The 14,889-nt window shown below is 46.3% G+C and overlaps 1 protein-coding gene across 1 annotated transcript in view; it reads right to left on the minus strand.

Annotated features, from left to right (window-relative positions):
- Nucleotides 1-14,889, minus strand: part of Eif2ak4 (eukaryotic translation initiation factor 2 alpha kinase 4) — a 94,683-nt gene that overhangs the window by 6,561 nt on the left and 73,233 nt on the right. The window contains exons 28-33 of the mRNA XM_055598162.1: nt 11,542-11,712; nt 11,065-11,199; nt 8,104-8,211; nt 6,749-6,877; nt 4,497-4,583; nt 867-979 (exon numbers count right to left, since the gene is read on the minus strand). Coding sequence (XP_055454137.1) covers nt 867-979; nt 4,497-4,583; nt 6,749-6,877; nt 8,104-8,211; nt 11,065-11,199; nt 11,542-11,712 — 743 coding nt within the window. The remainder of the gene's footprint in view (nt 1-866; nt 980-4,496; nt 4,584-6,748; nt 6,878-8,103; nt 8,212-11,064; nt 11,200-11,541; nt 11,713-14,889) is intronic.

Genomic DNA, 14,889 nt, shown 5'->3' on the forward strand with positions numbered 1-14,889 from the left:
AAGTGGGATTATACTATCCTTCCCATTTGTGGACATCCTTCTAGTAAGGCTTTGCAGAGATTATAAACAAGATGCAACACTTCCAAGACTTGAACACAACACTACTTTTGAAACTGAAATTACTATTTTTAAAAAATAAAGTTGTTTTCCACTAAGATATGTTATCTGGGTTAGCATAACATGGTTTATTACTTTCACTATATATTCTTTAAATGTTTAGGAGTCGATTTCCAATAGACACTGAAGGAGCTGAGTTGGGGTATTAGAGTGTTGCTATGTAGTACAGGCTGGCTTGATTTCACTTGGCAGCCCAGATTGGCCTTGAACTTGTGATCTCCCAATCTCAGTCCCCTAAGTGGTGAGATCACAGCCATGTGCCATCATTCCTACCTCAACTGGAGTCTACTGGAAGAGATGAATGATGGTGAGGAAGTTCTCAGAGATCCAGGTTATTATGAAGTGAGGCCACTCCATGTATTAGTTTTCTCCTGCCTAGGGCTGTCTGTGTACCTTCCTTCTTTTCTGCATGGACCTTTACCAGAAAGTAAATACATGAGGCTGCCCAATCTTGGATTTTTGGCTTTGCAAATTGTCAGCTAAATTACTTTGTTTTCTTTATAAAGTGCCCAGCCTTGGGTATTTTCTTACAAGAAGAAATCTAATACAGAAAAACAAATGTTGAAAGCAAGATATGACTAGTCTTGTTCAAATGACATAATTGAAATGTTGATTGAATTATTCAGAAGGAACAGAATGGTTTCGGTCAGTCCTGATTCATCTGTATCCCAAGAGAATCAACCTTTAAGTTGATGTAGGATCCGTGCAGGTAACTGCACTTAGTCTTCTGGGATTCTGTTCTGAGTTACCTGATACTCCTTTCGTCACTGACTTTGGTCCTCAGTTTCTGCATAACATGATCCACAAGATCTGATTCCAACACACGTTTCTCTGTTTGCCTCTCCTTCTCAAAGGACTTGACCTGGGGAAGAATGAAACTGGTATCATTTAGAGGTTTCTGAAGCCAGAAGCTCAGTGTGCCCTAGTGAGGTGACTGGGTCAAAAGTTTATAGTCAGTGGGTCTTGACTGGGGGTGATTCTGCTTTCTGGAGGACATTTGGCAGTATTTGGAGGTTCTGTTTTAAAGTAGCCTGTAACGTTCTCGAGTCTGTGTGTCTGTGTGGGGGCATGCATGCTGTGGCGTGCGCGCGCGTGTAGGGCGGCGGGTAACTTCAGCAGTGCAGTCTCCTTTTGCTATGTGAGTCCTGGGGACTGAGCTTCAGGTTTGGTGGCGAAGCGCCTTGACTCACAGGCTCTGAGGCGTTTTTAGATGTCACCGCTGTGGGGTGTGCTTCAGCATCTTATAAACTATTACAAGGTCAAAGTCAGGGGTGCGGCAATGATGAACCATGTTAAAAGTGTTGGTCTGTTCAGGAACAGTTAGAGATGACAGAATTAAAACAAATAAGAAATGGCCATGATGGACAGTTCTCATATTCCTACATTATTCTCTCTTAAACATCCAGTCAGTCATGGAGGTTTCTAAGACATAAGCACTACCTAGCTTTACAGACCCAGAACCTACCATCCACTTTCATGGTGCCCGCCCTTTCACATTCACTGTTATGGCCAGTGCCCAGTTATGGTCTGGGCTAGCCTGATGCTGTCATTGTTTGCAGTTTCCACACTCTACTTTGCAATAACATCCCTGCAGGTAAACAACTTTTCAGGTTTAATTCTGATGCACCCTTTGTCCAGACTTTTACTGGTTCCCCACTGGCTGCTAAATCACATCCAGACTCCATGAAATCACATCCAAACGCCTGCTGAAGTAAGTAGCTTCCATTCCAAATAGACTATAAAGGCCTAGTGGCACTCAGTCCTTGGGCATGTCAGAGCAGCTGTTACCTAGCTACTCAAGAGGCTCACAGGTTGGGGCTCGCAGGATTGGACCTATTCACATTTTCTCAGAGTGGGAGATAGAAGGGTCATCAGATTTTCACTTTAGGTTTCTGCCCCTCACCCTGTCCACATGTGATCTGTCCCAGGTACACATCTTGGTTGTCAGAGTATACAGAAGGTCGACTGGGGCTGGGACTCCAGAGAAGCAGCTGTCATGAGTTGTCACCCATGTTGGGCGGGCTTTTCAGTGATGCAGCTGCTTTTGAGTTACTAATGCCTCCTTAAGACATCCCAGTAAACTCACTGCTTCAGCAAGCTGGACTTGGATAAAATCATTTGTTTGGTCTATTAGTGTCCTCTCTGGGGTATATGGGTGCTTCTGTCTAACCTTGGGGAGGTCACACATCAACACAGAATCAGAATGTTTTCTAAGGACCTGTCTCTATCTTGGAGACAACCGACTATTAAAACCCCCGCATGACCTTTGCTATGCCCGCTGCTTAAAGGTCCTCAGCACCCATCTATAGCCTGCCTGTCTTTGAATAGAAATGTCACTACCACCTGAAGATGTCCACAGTACCTGCCACCATCCTTCAGGCCGGGAGTATTCTGTACAGGATGCTGATTAGACATAAAATAAAAGTTTTATGTTTTCCATCAAAGTGTATTTGCGCATCCATGTTTATTATTGCCCTAAGCACAACAGCTAAGACATGGGACCAGCCAAAATTCCATTTAATCAGCAGTAGATAAATGGATAAAGAAAATGTGATACATACATACGATGCCATTTTTTTCAGCTGTAATGAAAATGAAATCATTACATTTGCAAGAAAATGGATGCACCTGGAGATTAAGATGTTAAGCAAAATGAGCCAGACACAGAAAGACAAGTTTCATATGCCTGTTTCTATACGTGGAATGTAGGTGTGTGTGTATACGTGTATACTCGTGCTCACATAGAGAAAGGAGATCACAGGGAGAGAAGTCTTAGGGGGTGTGGGAAAAGGTAACAGAATCCAAGTGTCGTGAAAGCAAAAGGAAAGAGTATTTGGAGGAAGAAAGGGGGCCGGAAAGAAGAGGGTAGGAGGTGGGGAGTGCTGGTGGGAGGAACAAGACTTAAACCAGGTGCAATGGCATGTATGTAGGAAAATGCCACTTTGAGGGGCCAAGAGCACTAACTGCTCTTCTACAGGGCCTGGGTTCAGGTTCCAGCACGACTGTAACCCCAGTTCCAGGGGATCCCACACCCTCACACAGACATACGCAAAACAAAACGCCGATGAACATAAAAATAAATAAATCCATTAAAAAAAAAAAAAACCCAAACAAAAGTAGCTAGAAAATGCTATCATTTGTATGTTAATAAAATGATCTGTGAAATTAAATATGCTATGTTAAAAAGAACAAAGGGGAGACACAAATTACTAGTATCAGAAATGAAAGAGGGGGCATCCTTCCAGATGTTAGAGACAGTGGAAAAAATAGCCGTGGAATACCTGAGATAGGCACAGAGGAAACTGATGGGAAAGAGAGTGTCCCGCTCATCCTGAAAGAGGCAGCTGGACCGCTGTGGATGCAGGCCCGTGTGGGCTCTGCTTACTTGTTTTGTTTTTAATATGTGCATGTGCGTGTCTGTAGGTATGTGCTGAGGGCAGACTGCCTGCAGAGGCAGGAGGTGTTGGATCCTGGTCAAGCTGGAGTGGCAGGCAGTGAGTCCTGATGTGGGTGCTGGGAATCAGAGCCAGGGCCTCTGGAAGGCAAGTGTGCGCTCCTACCCGCTGAGCCGTCTGTCCAGCCAGGCCCATGTGATGTTATGATGATCATACCACACACCTGAGGGGTGAGTCTAATTGCATAGAACTCTTAAGACACAGGTCCAACTCAGAAAATGAGCTCATAAAATTTATAAAAGAAGACTCCGCTGTCAAGTCTTGACAGCATTACAAAAGAAAACAAGGATTAAGAGTAAATTTTCTCTTTAAAGCCAATTTTTAAAAAGGTCATGAGGTGGTAGGTTTTGGACATTTTTAGTTAGGTACAACAAAGTAGAATTGTTTAGGAGGAATCCAGAAGACATGCAGGTGACGGCACAGCTCCCCGAAGGAAAGCGCTCAGGGCTGGTTGACGGCTCAGAGGCCGAGAGCACTGGCTGTTCCTGCAGAGGACCTGGATTTGATTTCCCTGTGGCAGCTCACTACCATCTGTAACTCCAGTTCTAGGGGATCTGACGCCCTCTTCTGGCCTCTGTGGGCACTGCACACATGGTGCACAGACATAGATGAGGCAAACATACATATAAAATAGTGAAAAAAAAAAAGGTAAAAGAATTCAGATATTCTTATTTTATCTACTCTCTCCGGGAAGACGATCAGTCATGACAGTGAGAGTTCAGAGCCAGAGAGAGAGAGAGAGCGCCCTGAAGCACACCAGATGCTCCACAGGCAGTTTGTGGAAAACGCTAGTTGATTTCCCAGTGGTCTTGCACGTGCCTGTGTGTGTGTAGTTTTAATGGGGATTGACTTGAGCGTCTCACCCATGTTAGGCACGTGCTCAGCCACTGAGCTACATCTCCAGCCTTCCCCTACCGCCTTTACCTTGACATGGCTTCCTTCTTTATCGGAGACCAGGGCCACATAGGTGATTTCATGATGTCTGCAGTACTCTTGTAACTCTTCTTGGGACTGAAACAGACAGTGAGACAAATAGACACAGTGTGCCTGCAGCTCCTTCAAGTCAATAATAACAATAACAATAAAAACCTGTTTCTAATTGTATTCCCAAGGTAAATTACTAAACATTTGAATGTTATTGAGAGGAGCACAGAATTCCTGGAGGAATTCTCTTGTGCTTTCTCTACTTTCATGACTGTTTGGAAGGACAGCGAACAAGTAATGTAGTCGTGACAGGAACTTCAAGTCTTAACAAAATGTGCCAAGAACTGTCACACACACACACACACACACACACACACACACACACACACACACACTCATACCCTCTTTAGGAAATCAAAGGAATCAAGAAACAGCAGAAGGTAGAAAGCAGAATTAAACTGGATTTTACGGCTTTCACTTATAATCCCAGCACTCGAGGAGGCTAAAGCAGGAGGATGGGCTATACAGTGAGATCCTGTCTCACAAAACAGAAACAAAACAATAGAACACTTTTCTAGCAACATATGAAACAAGCAAATTGATGCTTTTTCCATCAGATGATTAAAAACTGGTGCTTGGCATCCTGACAGCAGTCAAGCAGCTGCAGAAGGCTCATGGCAGCAGAGTTGACCTGTCTCTTCCTGGTCACTGCAGAGCTGTGGGGAAGCACCCCTCCACCATCGGTGACAGTGCAGCCACTGGGATGCTAAAGCTCCCATGTCCAACTCTGAAGGGCAGGCAGGTGGCCAGATGCCACTTCCCTCCCCTCCATGCCCATCCTCCAGGTCTGCACACTGGAGGAGGCCTGAAGACTTAGGGAGACCCACAGACACACTAAGACCAGAGTACCCCAGCGTGGTAAGCTGGCCATAGCCAGATGTCCTCATCCCGGTCCCTGGAACTTGTCGGCGATTACCCTGGGGCATTACAGGGGCCCAAGGTAGTCAGGTAAAGAGAAGGTAAGGACAGAAGCCTCAGTGAGGAGAAAGTGAGGAAGCCTCAGGGAAGAAGATTCCACACTGCTGAGTTTAAAGGGAGGAAGGGGCTGAGCCAATGCAGGAGGCCGTTAGGAAAAGGCAAGGAACAGATCCAGGGCCTCAGGAGCGACAAACCTTGCCAGTCCATCTTAACCCAGACTTCTGACTTCCAGGAACTTAAAATTGTTAAACCACTGGCTTTGTGGTCATGTGTTACAGTAGCCATCAGATGCTAATGTAAGAGGTAACTCCACCCACAGAGATAAACTCAGTTTGACAGACTCTGGGCGTAGACTGGCAGGCACAGCCAATCTCTCTTTTTAAATGTATTTACACTTTTATGTGTATGTATGTATGTCTCTGTGTGTGTGTGTGTGTGTGTGTGTTTATCTACATGAGTGTAGGTATCTGCAGGGTCTAGAAGGGGTTAGACCCCAGGAGCTAGATTCACTTGCTGATGTAAGCCAGTCGACATAGGTGCTGGGAACAGAACTTGGGTTTTCCGGAAAAGCAGCAAGAGTTCTGAACCACTGAGGCACCTCTCCAGCCCCTATGCCCAACCTTCTCACATTGTTACATGATGGTGGAGTTAGATATATTCCCCGAGAAGCAGATCAGCATGGCAGAGGGCAAACAGATCATGAAGATGGCAAACTTCCAGCTTCTTTTCTCACACAACTGACCTGAGACAATGACCTAAGGACTTGGTAGGCTTCTTCTCCCGCCAGTAAATTAGTCTAACAAGTTCAAGGCCAGACCAGGGCACAATTTCCCACAGTTTTGGGCCTATGAGCTTCCCTGTCTTTGTTTTAACTGACCAACCCTAAATTAGGGAACAAAGACAGATCAAAGACCCTTAAAACTCCCAGCCCTCAAGGAGGCCAGACTTGAGGCTGTGGAGTCCTGCCTCTGTTCTGTTGAGGATCTTTCTATGTGCCTGGCTGTGTCTGAGATTTTTCCTGCCTTTAATTTTTTACCTGGAAGAGAAAATGAACCCAATTAAGACCCGTAGACGGTTCCATTATCATCTACAAAGCTTACCCTTGAGTTACAACTAAAAGGTAAATAACAGAAACCTCAGTGGTGCGAATAAGTTAACGATTTTGGTTAGAACCTATGGCTCCATGTGGCCTCCGGGTGAACGTGCCTGTGAAAGACTGATCTATCCTGATCCCATAACTATTTGCACTTCATTCACAGCTTTCTGTCTCTTACCTGTGACCAGTCATACATGATTTCTGCAGTGATTCCCGCTGACCAGAGTTTCTGGGTTAGGTTGATGGCCCTGGACATAGACATCTGGCCCACACTGACAACCAGGAGGTCACAGGAGCTTACTGTAACCTGGTGAGAAACAGCAGTTACCTCAGGGGGACACTGCAGCTGTGGGGGTGAGAGCAGCATCCTGAGGCAGGTGAGCCCCTGAACACAGCGCATAGATGGCTTTGATTTAAAAAGGACACCGTGGAAACAAACAGAAAACAAGACAGTTAAAAAAGCTTTGCATTCATCTTTTAACACAGACATCATTTCAGCTATCCTGTGCCATTAGGAAGATCCATCTCCTGCTCCCCACTACCGCACTGGGAAAATGGATCTTGCCTGAAACAGGAAAAGCCATTTTTCAGCTTTGCAGACTAGCTGGGCTTTTGAGCAAGAGGACTGAGCAGTGTGTTAACAACCGGGACATTTTATCTCCATGTAGAGCACCGTGGGTATGGAAAGTAAGAGAGGAGACGCCTGAGTCAGCAGCAGCCAGAGAGCAGAGGACAAGGGCTGAGAAGCAAGAAGGACTCGAAAGCATTTCTGAGACACCCAGGCTGCAGCTGCCACATCTTTAAAGCAGCTACGTGCTCCTTGTCCCCATTTCCTAAAATCCTAGACTCACCAAAGTGCTGTTTTTTCTTTGCAAATGAGATAACTGATAACTGGTGTGCATGTGTGTGCGTGCGTGCGTGCGTGCGCTTGGGCAGGCTAAGGCAGGGTAAAAGGTTGGGGCTTTCAGGCACAGCCCCAAGGTCTGGGAGGGAAGGGGCTGAGTGGATCATTGGTGACATAATCACTTCTGCTATGCAGTGAAGCCTGCACAGAAGCACAAAGGGCAAAGGTCAGAGTGCTTTGGAAGGAGACTCCCAGAGGGCAGCCTGTGGAGATCCTGGAGGACGGTGCAGTCCACAAGGCACAGAAGCTCAGTGTCCCTTCCTCAAGCGCCCACCCACACAGGGCGTGTCCTCACCTCTTTAATATCTGTTATAGTAAACCGGTCAGCAAAGGGTTTCTCTACCTTTTGTGACCTGCTCCAAGAAATGGATCAAACCCAATGAGGAGGCTCTGGGAACTCTTGAGATAGCTGCTCAGGCACACAGACAAAACAAATGGGGCTTCTAAAGGACACCGGAAATGGAGGGGCAGACTTGGTGACTAGCATGGTAAGTGAGGGGAACTATGTTTGTTGCTGTGGTGTCCCTAACCTGGTGTGTGAGCATGTAACGGGGAGGCTAGGCTCCAGAGGTAAATAGTACTGAGGAATGAAGACATCTCAAAGCATGCTGGGAAACAGCAGGACTTACAGGCTCTTCCATGTTGAGGACAGCAGCGAATATCTTGTCTATGGCTATGCTGACACCGACAGCAATAGGGACTGGCCCCAGAGCCTGGGGGCCTCTGAACTTGGGAATCTGTGGATAGAACAGAGGGCTGGTTATAAAACAGAGGAGAAATATACTGTGGGGAAAGCAACAGTTAAAAAGCAAGCTCTCAAAAGCCTGGCATGGTGGAACATGCCTGTAATCTCAGCACTTGGGGGCAGAGGCAGGAAGAGGATCATGGGTTCAAGGCCAGCTTTGATTAAGAGTGAGTCTGAGGCCAGCCTGGGCTACATGAGACATTGTCTCAAATAACAGCAAAACAAAACAAAACAAAACAAAACAAAAAAACCCAAGTTAAAACAAAACCCAAAATAACAAATAAAACCAAATTTTGTGTCAGTAATTAATGGGTCCAACAACAAAAAAGAATGTGAGTGTTTACACAGAATCAAGCATTCCTGCAACTTTAGGAAACTATTAACAAGTGCTTTGTCTAGATCTAAATGGCTCAGTATGCTGGCCACTAGCTACATGTGGCTACCAAGCATCAGAAATTTACAAATTGACGTGACATACATGTAAAGCACATGCTTGCTGCAGAGACCCAGAATTAGAAAAACAAACATAATTTTCAGAAGTTTCGGGACCGGTGGAAATTATATGTGAAATTAATCTTGACTATATTTATTTAGCATCACTGGGTCATTTAACACATGTATGTTCTGGGCTGTGGTAGAGTTTAACATCTCTCTACTGTTCCTGCTGAGGACCCTGAAAACCAGAGTGGGCAAACAAGACTGGTGAGAGGCCAGAGGATCTGAGGGACGACATGTGGTCAGTTCTCTGAGTTTATGCACCACTTCATATATCATGGGCTGGCTGGGTGCTGGAGAAACTGGCAACTCAAAATGCCTGGGAGAGCAGGCAGAAAAGGCTCCAAGAAAACCTGTTCTTTCTAGGTAGATGGTCAAGGGGCAATACAGCAAACCACAGAACATTTAGACAGTAACTGTCTCACGTCAGCCAAACATCTTTGAAGAAAGCGGTTGCCCAGCAGCTAAGGCAGCCCAGGCATTCATCCTCCTTCAGATGTACATAGGCCTCTCCACAGGCCTGGAAATGGAAAACCAAGCCCAGAGCCTGGACTTTCACATCTAACGCAGTAATGTCCATCTACCACCACGCAGCAGAGTGAGGGGAGGTCGGTAAGGCATCACCCCAGCTTGGCGTTGCACAGGAGCTGAGAGGGCAGCTAGCATTTAGTACTGTCCAGGAGAGGTTCCCATTGGAACCTCTACCTCCACCTCTAGTGTTGGTAGATGCACATGGGAAAGAGGGACAAGGCGCTCTCCCACCCGGGTGGAAGGAGGCCACTCAAGGAATCCGAGTCTTCACCTGAATCCTGCCAGCACACACAGCACTCTGCCCATTCCCTGCAGCGCCAGGAGCCTGCTAAGACCTGCATGACTCTGCAGCCTCAGGAGGCAAGGTCCTAGAGAAACTCACACAGCACACAAGAGCGCAGAAGGCCGCAGGCTGAATGAGCAAGACAATGACACACACCAACACTAGGCAGAAAGCAGGACACTCTCAAAGGACCATACAGTCGCCTGAGTGCACCCCAAAAGGTGTGGAGAGGAAGCCTGGCTGGATGAGCTCAGAGCTTGGCAGAGGAATGGTGACCAAGGGAAGAACGAGTGAAGCTCAGCGCAACCACAGAAATGAATCAACTCGAAGCTCTGTGAGACTGAGAACTTCCAAAGGAAGCCTACAGGTTCAGGCGTGGCAAAAGACATAAACCAATGGATTCAAGAAAAAGGAAAGAAAACCTCAAAAGGATTAAGTTCCAAAGCCTCGTGCCAGGACACATAACTGTTTCTCTTTTGTTTGCTTGGTTTTTTGGCAACAGGGTCTCATTGTGAAGCCCCTGGCTGCTGTGGAACCTACTTTGTAGACCAGGCTCACCTATAACCCAGGAACGCTGGGACTAACGGCGTGCACTACACTCCCAGCTTATAATCTAAATTCCAAATCAAGACGGCCACAGATGTGGCTGTCCACTCTCATGTGGAGAAAAGGCTGAAGACAATCTGACCATATGGGGCATAGGTAAAATGGGGCAGCCTCTGCACTGACAATACTGAAGCCAGTCAACTTCTGTGTAATGAGCAGATGTGTCTTGACTGTGGCTATGGGAATCTACACAACGAAATGGAGCAGAATAACGCACAGTGTGCCCAGCCAGCTTCCTACTTTTATCAATCTATGGTGAGGTGGACTCAGGGCAGGAAGTGGGTAGAGGGTCCTGCAGACTATTTGTACCATTTTTATAAATTCCTGTAAGTCTCAAATAATTGATTATTATTATTACTATTTTGTAGTGTGTGTATGTGTGGAGGTCAGAGGACAACTTTGTGGAGCCAGATCTCTCCTTCCATCTTTATATGGATTTCCAAGACTAGAACTCAGGTCACCAGGATACCATAGCAACCACCTTTACCCGCCTCACCAGCCCTATTGTGTTTGTTTGTTTGTTTTTATTGGCATATTCATCGTACCCAGTACTGCATTCCATACAAGTGTATAATATACTTTGACCATTCCCTATTTCCTCCTACTCTCCTCTTTGCCCCATTTTTGAGACAAGGTTTCTCTGTGTAGCCCTGGCTTTCCTAGAACTTGCTCTGTAGATCAGGCTGGCCTTGAGTTTGCAGCAATCCTCCTGCCTTTGCCACTCAAGTACTGGGATTACAGGTGGGTTCCACCATGCTTATCTACAGTACGTTTATATTCCTAGATGGATGCTACAGAGGGATTTGATAGGATTTACTGGCTTACCTTTTCCCTATCATAATGAAAGAAAAAAAAAAAAAAGATCAAAACAGTGAGTAGAGGAAGAACTAGAGGTCACAGGGCTAGTCAGTGCACAGCGCTTGCCCTCACCAGCAGGTCGTATCTGCCGCCAGCTGCGAGGATTTCGGGCACAGCCCTCTGCCTGCGTCTGCTGAACGCCAGGACCTGGAAGATGATGCCAGTGTGGTGCTGCACCTTGTAGACCAAGCCCAGATTGATGGAGACCTGTGGAGGGAACGGTCACACACACACACAGAGGTCAGCAGCCTCAGCTGTGGAGTGGGGACGACAGCTCTGTTTTGGTGATTCTGCATAAGGAAAAAGCTCCGTAAACCCGGGCAAGAACTGTTCACGGACAGTTCTCGAACAACTGCCTCCTCTCTGTGGCACCCACCACAGGGTGGCTGTGTGACAGAAGCAGTGATGTTTGCAGAAGAACCCCAAGCAGAGTTTTGTGTGGGTGTGTGTGGAAAAACACCACACTAGCGTTAAGGAAATCAAACCCATTCCCCGGGGCCGCTGTTATCGCTGCAGGCCCACACTGCGGGCACAGGACAGCTGCCAAACCTGTAGCTTCACACCGAGCTTCTTCAGCAGCCCGACGACTTCCTCTAGATCTTTTAAGCTGTACTTCACCAACTGGGCGACACCTGTTTTCTGTTTTATTAGTGAGTTGATGGTTGGCGTTAGGTCTTGCAGGTCCCCCTTCTGCTCGATGAACTTGTAGAGTCGACACAGCTGGAAAGCAAAGCGGCGCAGTTAGCTGCTGCTCTGTGGAAGGGAGGGCCGGCGCGCACAGCTTTTCCCCTAGGCTGGAGGCTCGAGGAGCCCGTGCAGCCCCACGAGCAGGACTTGCTGGTCCTGGCTAGTCCTGGCCTCCACTGCAGTCCTCCAGACTATCCTTTCCCCCTAAACCCCAGCCTGAAGCAGCTAACAAAAATGTTTGAGACGCACAGTTTTTTCATTCGGTGCTGAGTCTGCCAGTGGCTGGGACCCAGCACCAGCAGGCCTCCGTAAACTTTATTTCCCTTCGCCTTCCTCATCCTCGTTCCATCTCCACAGGAAAAGGCAGGCCAAGCTGGACTGTTCAGACAGTCACAGAATTGGCCAGGCACTTAGTCCCTTCCTTTTGCTTGAGCAATCCCTATGAGGAGCCTGGGCTTGTCTCCTCCTGCACCAGCTCCATCCAGAGTCTTCATTCCCTCAGCTCATACTGGGTGCTAGATGCGTGCTCTGACTGTTTCTGTCGTTGTCTGCCTCTGAGAGGAGCAGTGCTGGGAACAGCAAACTCTGACTGAGGCCAGTCCCCAGCACGCAGCAGGAGGAAGAGGACATGGTGCCTGAAAGAAAACTACCAGGAGCTGAGCTGGAAATAAAAGCAAAATCATAGCTATGCTGCACTGTAGGAGAATCGGGCCCACCTGTCGATTGGTACACAAAACCCAGGAGCTGAAAAGTGGCTCAGCTTAATGTAACCAGCTAAGCTAAGTCGTTTTGTACTTCAAATCCCAAAGGGTTTCTTTCCTTTTCAAGTTTATTCTTTATTCTTTATTTTATTTCTGTGACAGGGTCTAACTTTGTAGCCCTGGAATTCCTTGGGCAGACCTGGCCTCAAACTCACAGAGATCTGCTTGACTCAGAGTGCTGGGATTAAACGTGTGCGTCACAGTGCCCGGTCAAGTGTTTTTCTTGTAATAGGCTTACTTAATTTTAAAAAAGACTTGTTTAGTGTATGAATGCCCTATCTGCATGTATACCTGCATACCACAAGAGGACATCAGATCCCATTATATGTGATCATGAACTACCAAGTGGTTGCTAGGAATTGAACTCGGGACTTCTGGAAGAACGGACAGTGCTCTTCATCACTTAGCCATCTCTCCAGCTCCCTTTCCTTACTAAATTAAAGATAAAAAATTTAAATCCAAACTCATGTCTTTGCCTTATTTTTTTCTCCCTAGGGCTGTCAATGTAGTTTTGTAGCAGGCACCCAGAGCCCTGGGTTTAAACCCTAGTATGAAAAAGTAAGTAAGTAAGTAGTGCAAATAAGATCAATTTTTTTTTTTTCCTCAATAGCATGTCTATGACATTAGCCCTTATGAAACTGCCAGGAGAAGTGGAGGAGATTTTTCACCCAAGAGTCTGGATGAATGTTAACATTCATCTTGGGTTTCAGGATGTCACCATGAACTGGCTGGCTGGACACTTGGACTCTCCCCCACCGTGCCTCTGCCTTCCCTTATATACCCGGAGCGCCATTTTAAAATAACCAAGTACTAAATGTCACTTTTGGATCCCACTTTTTTCCTTTAAAAACTAGTCAAATACCCTTCTTGCTCGGCATCACAAAGGAAGTTGACATATTAGCAGCAGTGCTTGGCATCTGTGAGCCATCGTCAAATGTGGCATCAGTTCAAAGAAACTCGTGGTATGGAGTCACTCACTAAGCTGGATGGCTGCAGCCGGATTCTTGGCACTGTTAATTCTTGGGACTTTTTCTGCGCATAGGAGGTGGCTTTGGGATGTTTAGAGTATGTGTAAGCATTGTTCTGTATGCCTTAACCTTACGCTATTAGGTCACTAATATTTTTTTCAATATTAAATTTTTAAGGTTTAACATGGCTGAATTTCTAACCCCTGAATCCTATATATCTTGTTTACCTTCTGTGCTGGTTAGTTTTTGTCACCTGGGAGAGGGAACTTCAACTGAAGAATTGTCTGCAGCAGGCTCAGCAAGCCCCAGGGAACAAGCCAGTAAGCGGGGTTCTTCCATGGTCTCCGCTTTACTTCTTGCTTCTAGTTCCTGCCCTGACTTCAAGGAAGTGGAAGCCAAGTAAACCCTTTCCTCTCTAATTTGCTTTCGGTTTTGGTATTCGTCTCAGCAACATTACTTGAACTAGAATATCTTACCTAAATGAGAAGGGTGTTTCTTTCAACTGTGGCATGTGCGTGCCCTGTGAAAGTTGATCCAAAGAGTTGAGGGTAGATATATGCAGCGAAGATCCTCCCTTTCTGTTCTGCTCTATGTCCAGGCACTATGCCAGCTATACAGTAGACTCTACTTGGCCTATCTACAATCATATTTTAGCCTACTGAAACTGTACTTTGCTATCACTATAAGATCATTAATGAGCTTCAGATCAAGAGCTGGAAAGCTTCTGGGAAAGCCAGCTATCTATCTATCTATCTATCTATCTATCTATCTATCTATCTATCTATCTATCTATCTGATTTTGTTTTTCGAGACAGGATTTCTCTGTGTAACCTTGGCTGTCCTGGACTCACTTTGTAGACCAGGATGGCCTCAAACTCACATCGAGTGAGTGCCTGCTTCTGCCTTCCGAGTCCTGGGACTAAAGGCTTCCCTAACCACACCCGGCCTATCTGGTTTGTCAAGGCAGGGTTTCTCTGTGTAGCCCTGGCTGTCCTGGAACTTGCTCTGTTGGCCAGGGTGGCTTCAAAGTAAGGCCTCTGCCTCTCAAATGATGGATTAAGGGCATGCACCACCATGCCCACTTGCTTCTGGGAAAGTTTTAAACATAAAACAGTCTTTTCTTGGGGCTGGGTTTAGTGGAAGGATGTAATTTTCTAGCCTAGCATGAGAAAACTAAAACCAACCCTTTCTCATATAAATATGAGGGCAATATACAAAATTCTATTTTCTCCTGATGTTCAGCCATTCAGTTAAATGTGGGCTATTGTACCAAAGATCTGGATTAAATGACATCAGTAGAGAGAACACATATGACCACTTAAGAGTGTCCTTATTGCTGACTAGATCAAACAGAAGACTTTAGGGATAGGAAAATTTCCAGGAAGGAAGAACGGAACTTCCACAATTCCATTCCAAAGAGAAGAAGACCTGAGGTGAGCTTTGGGTATCTAGAAGGATTTTCAGAATCTGTGCCCTGGTTC

This window comes from Psammomys obesus, unplaced genomic scaffold (genome assembly GCF_907164565.1).
Source record: "Psammomys obesus unplaced genomic scaffold, mPsaObe1.curated_primary_1811, whole genome shotgun sequence".
Lineage (NCBI taxonomy): Eukaryota > Metazoa > Chordata > Mammalia > Rodentia > Muridae > Psammomys > Psammomys obesus.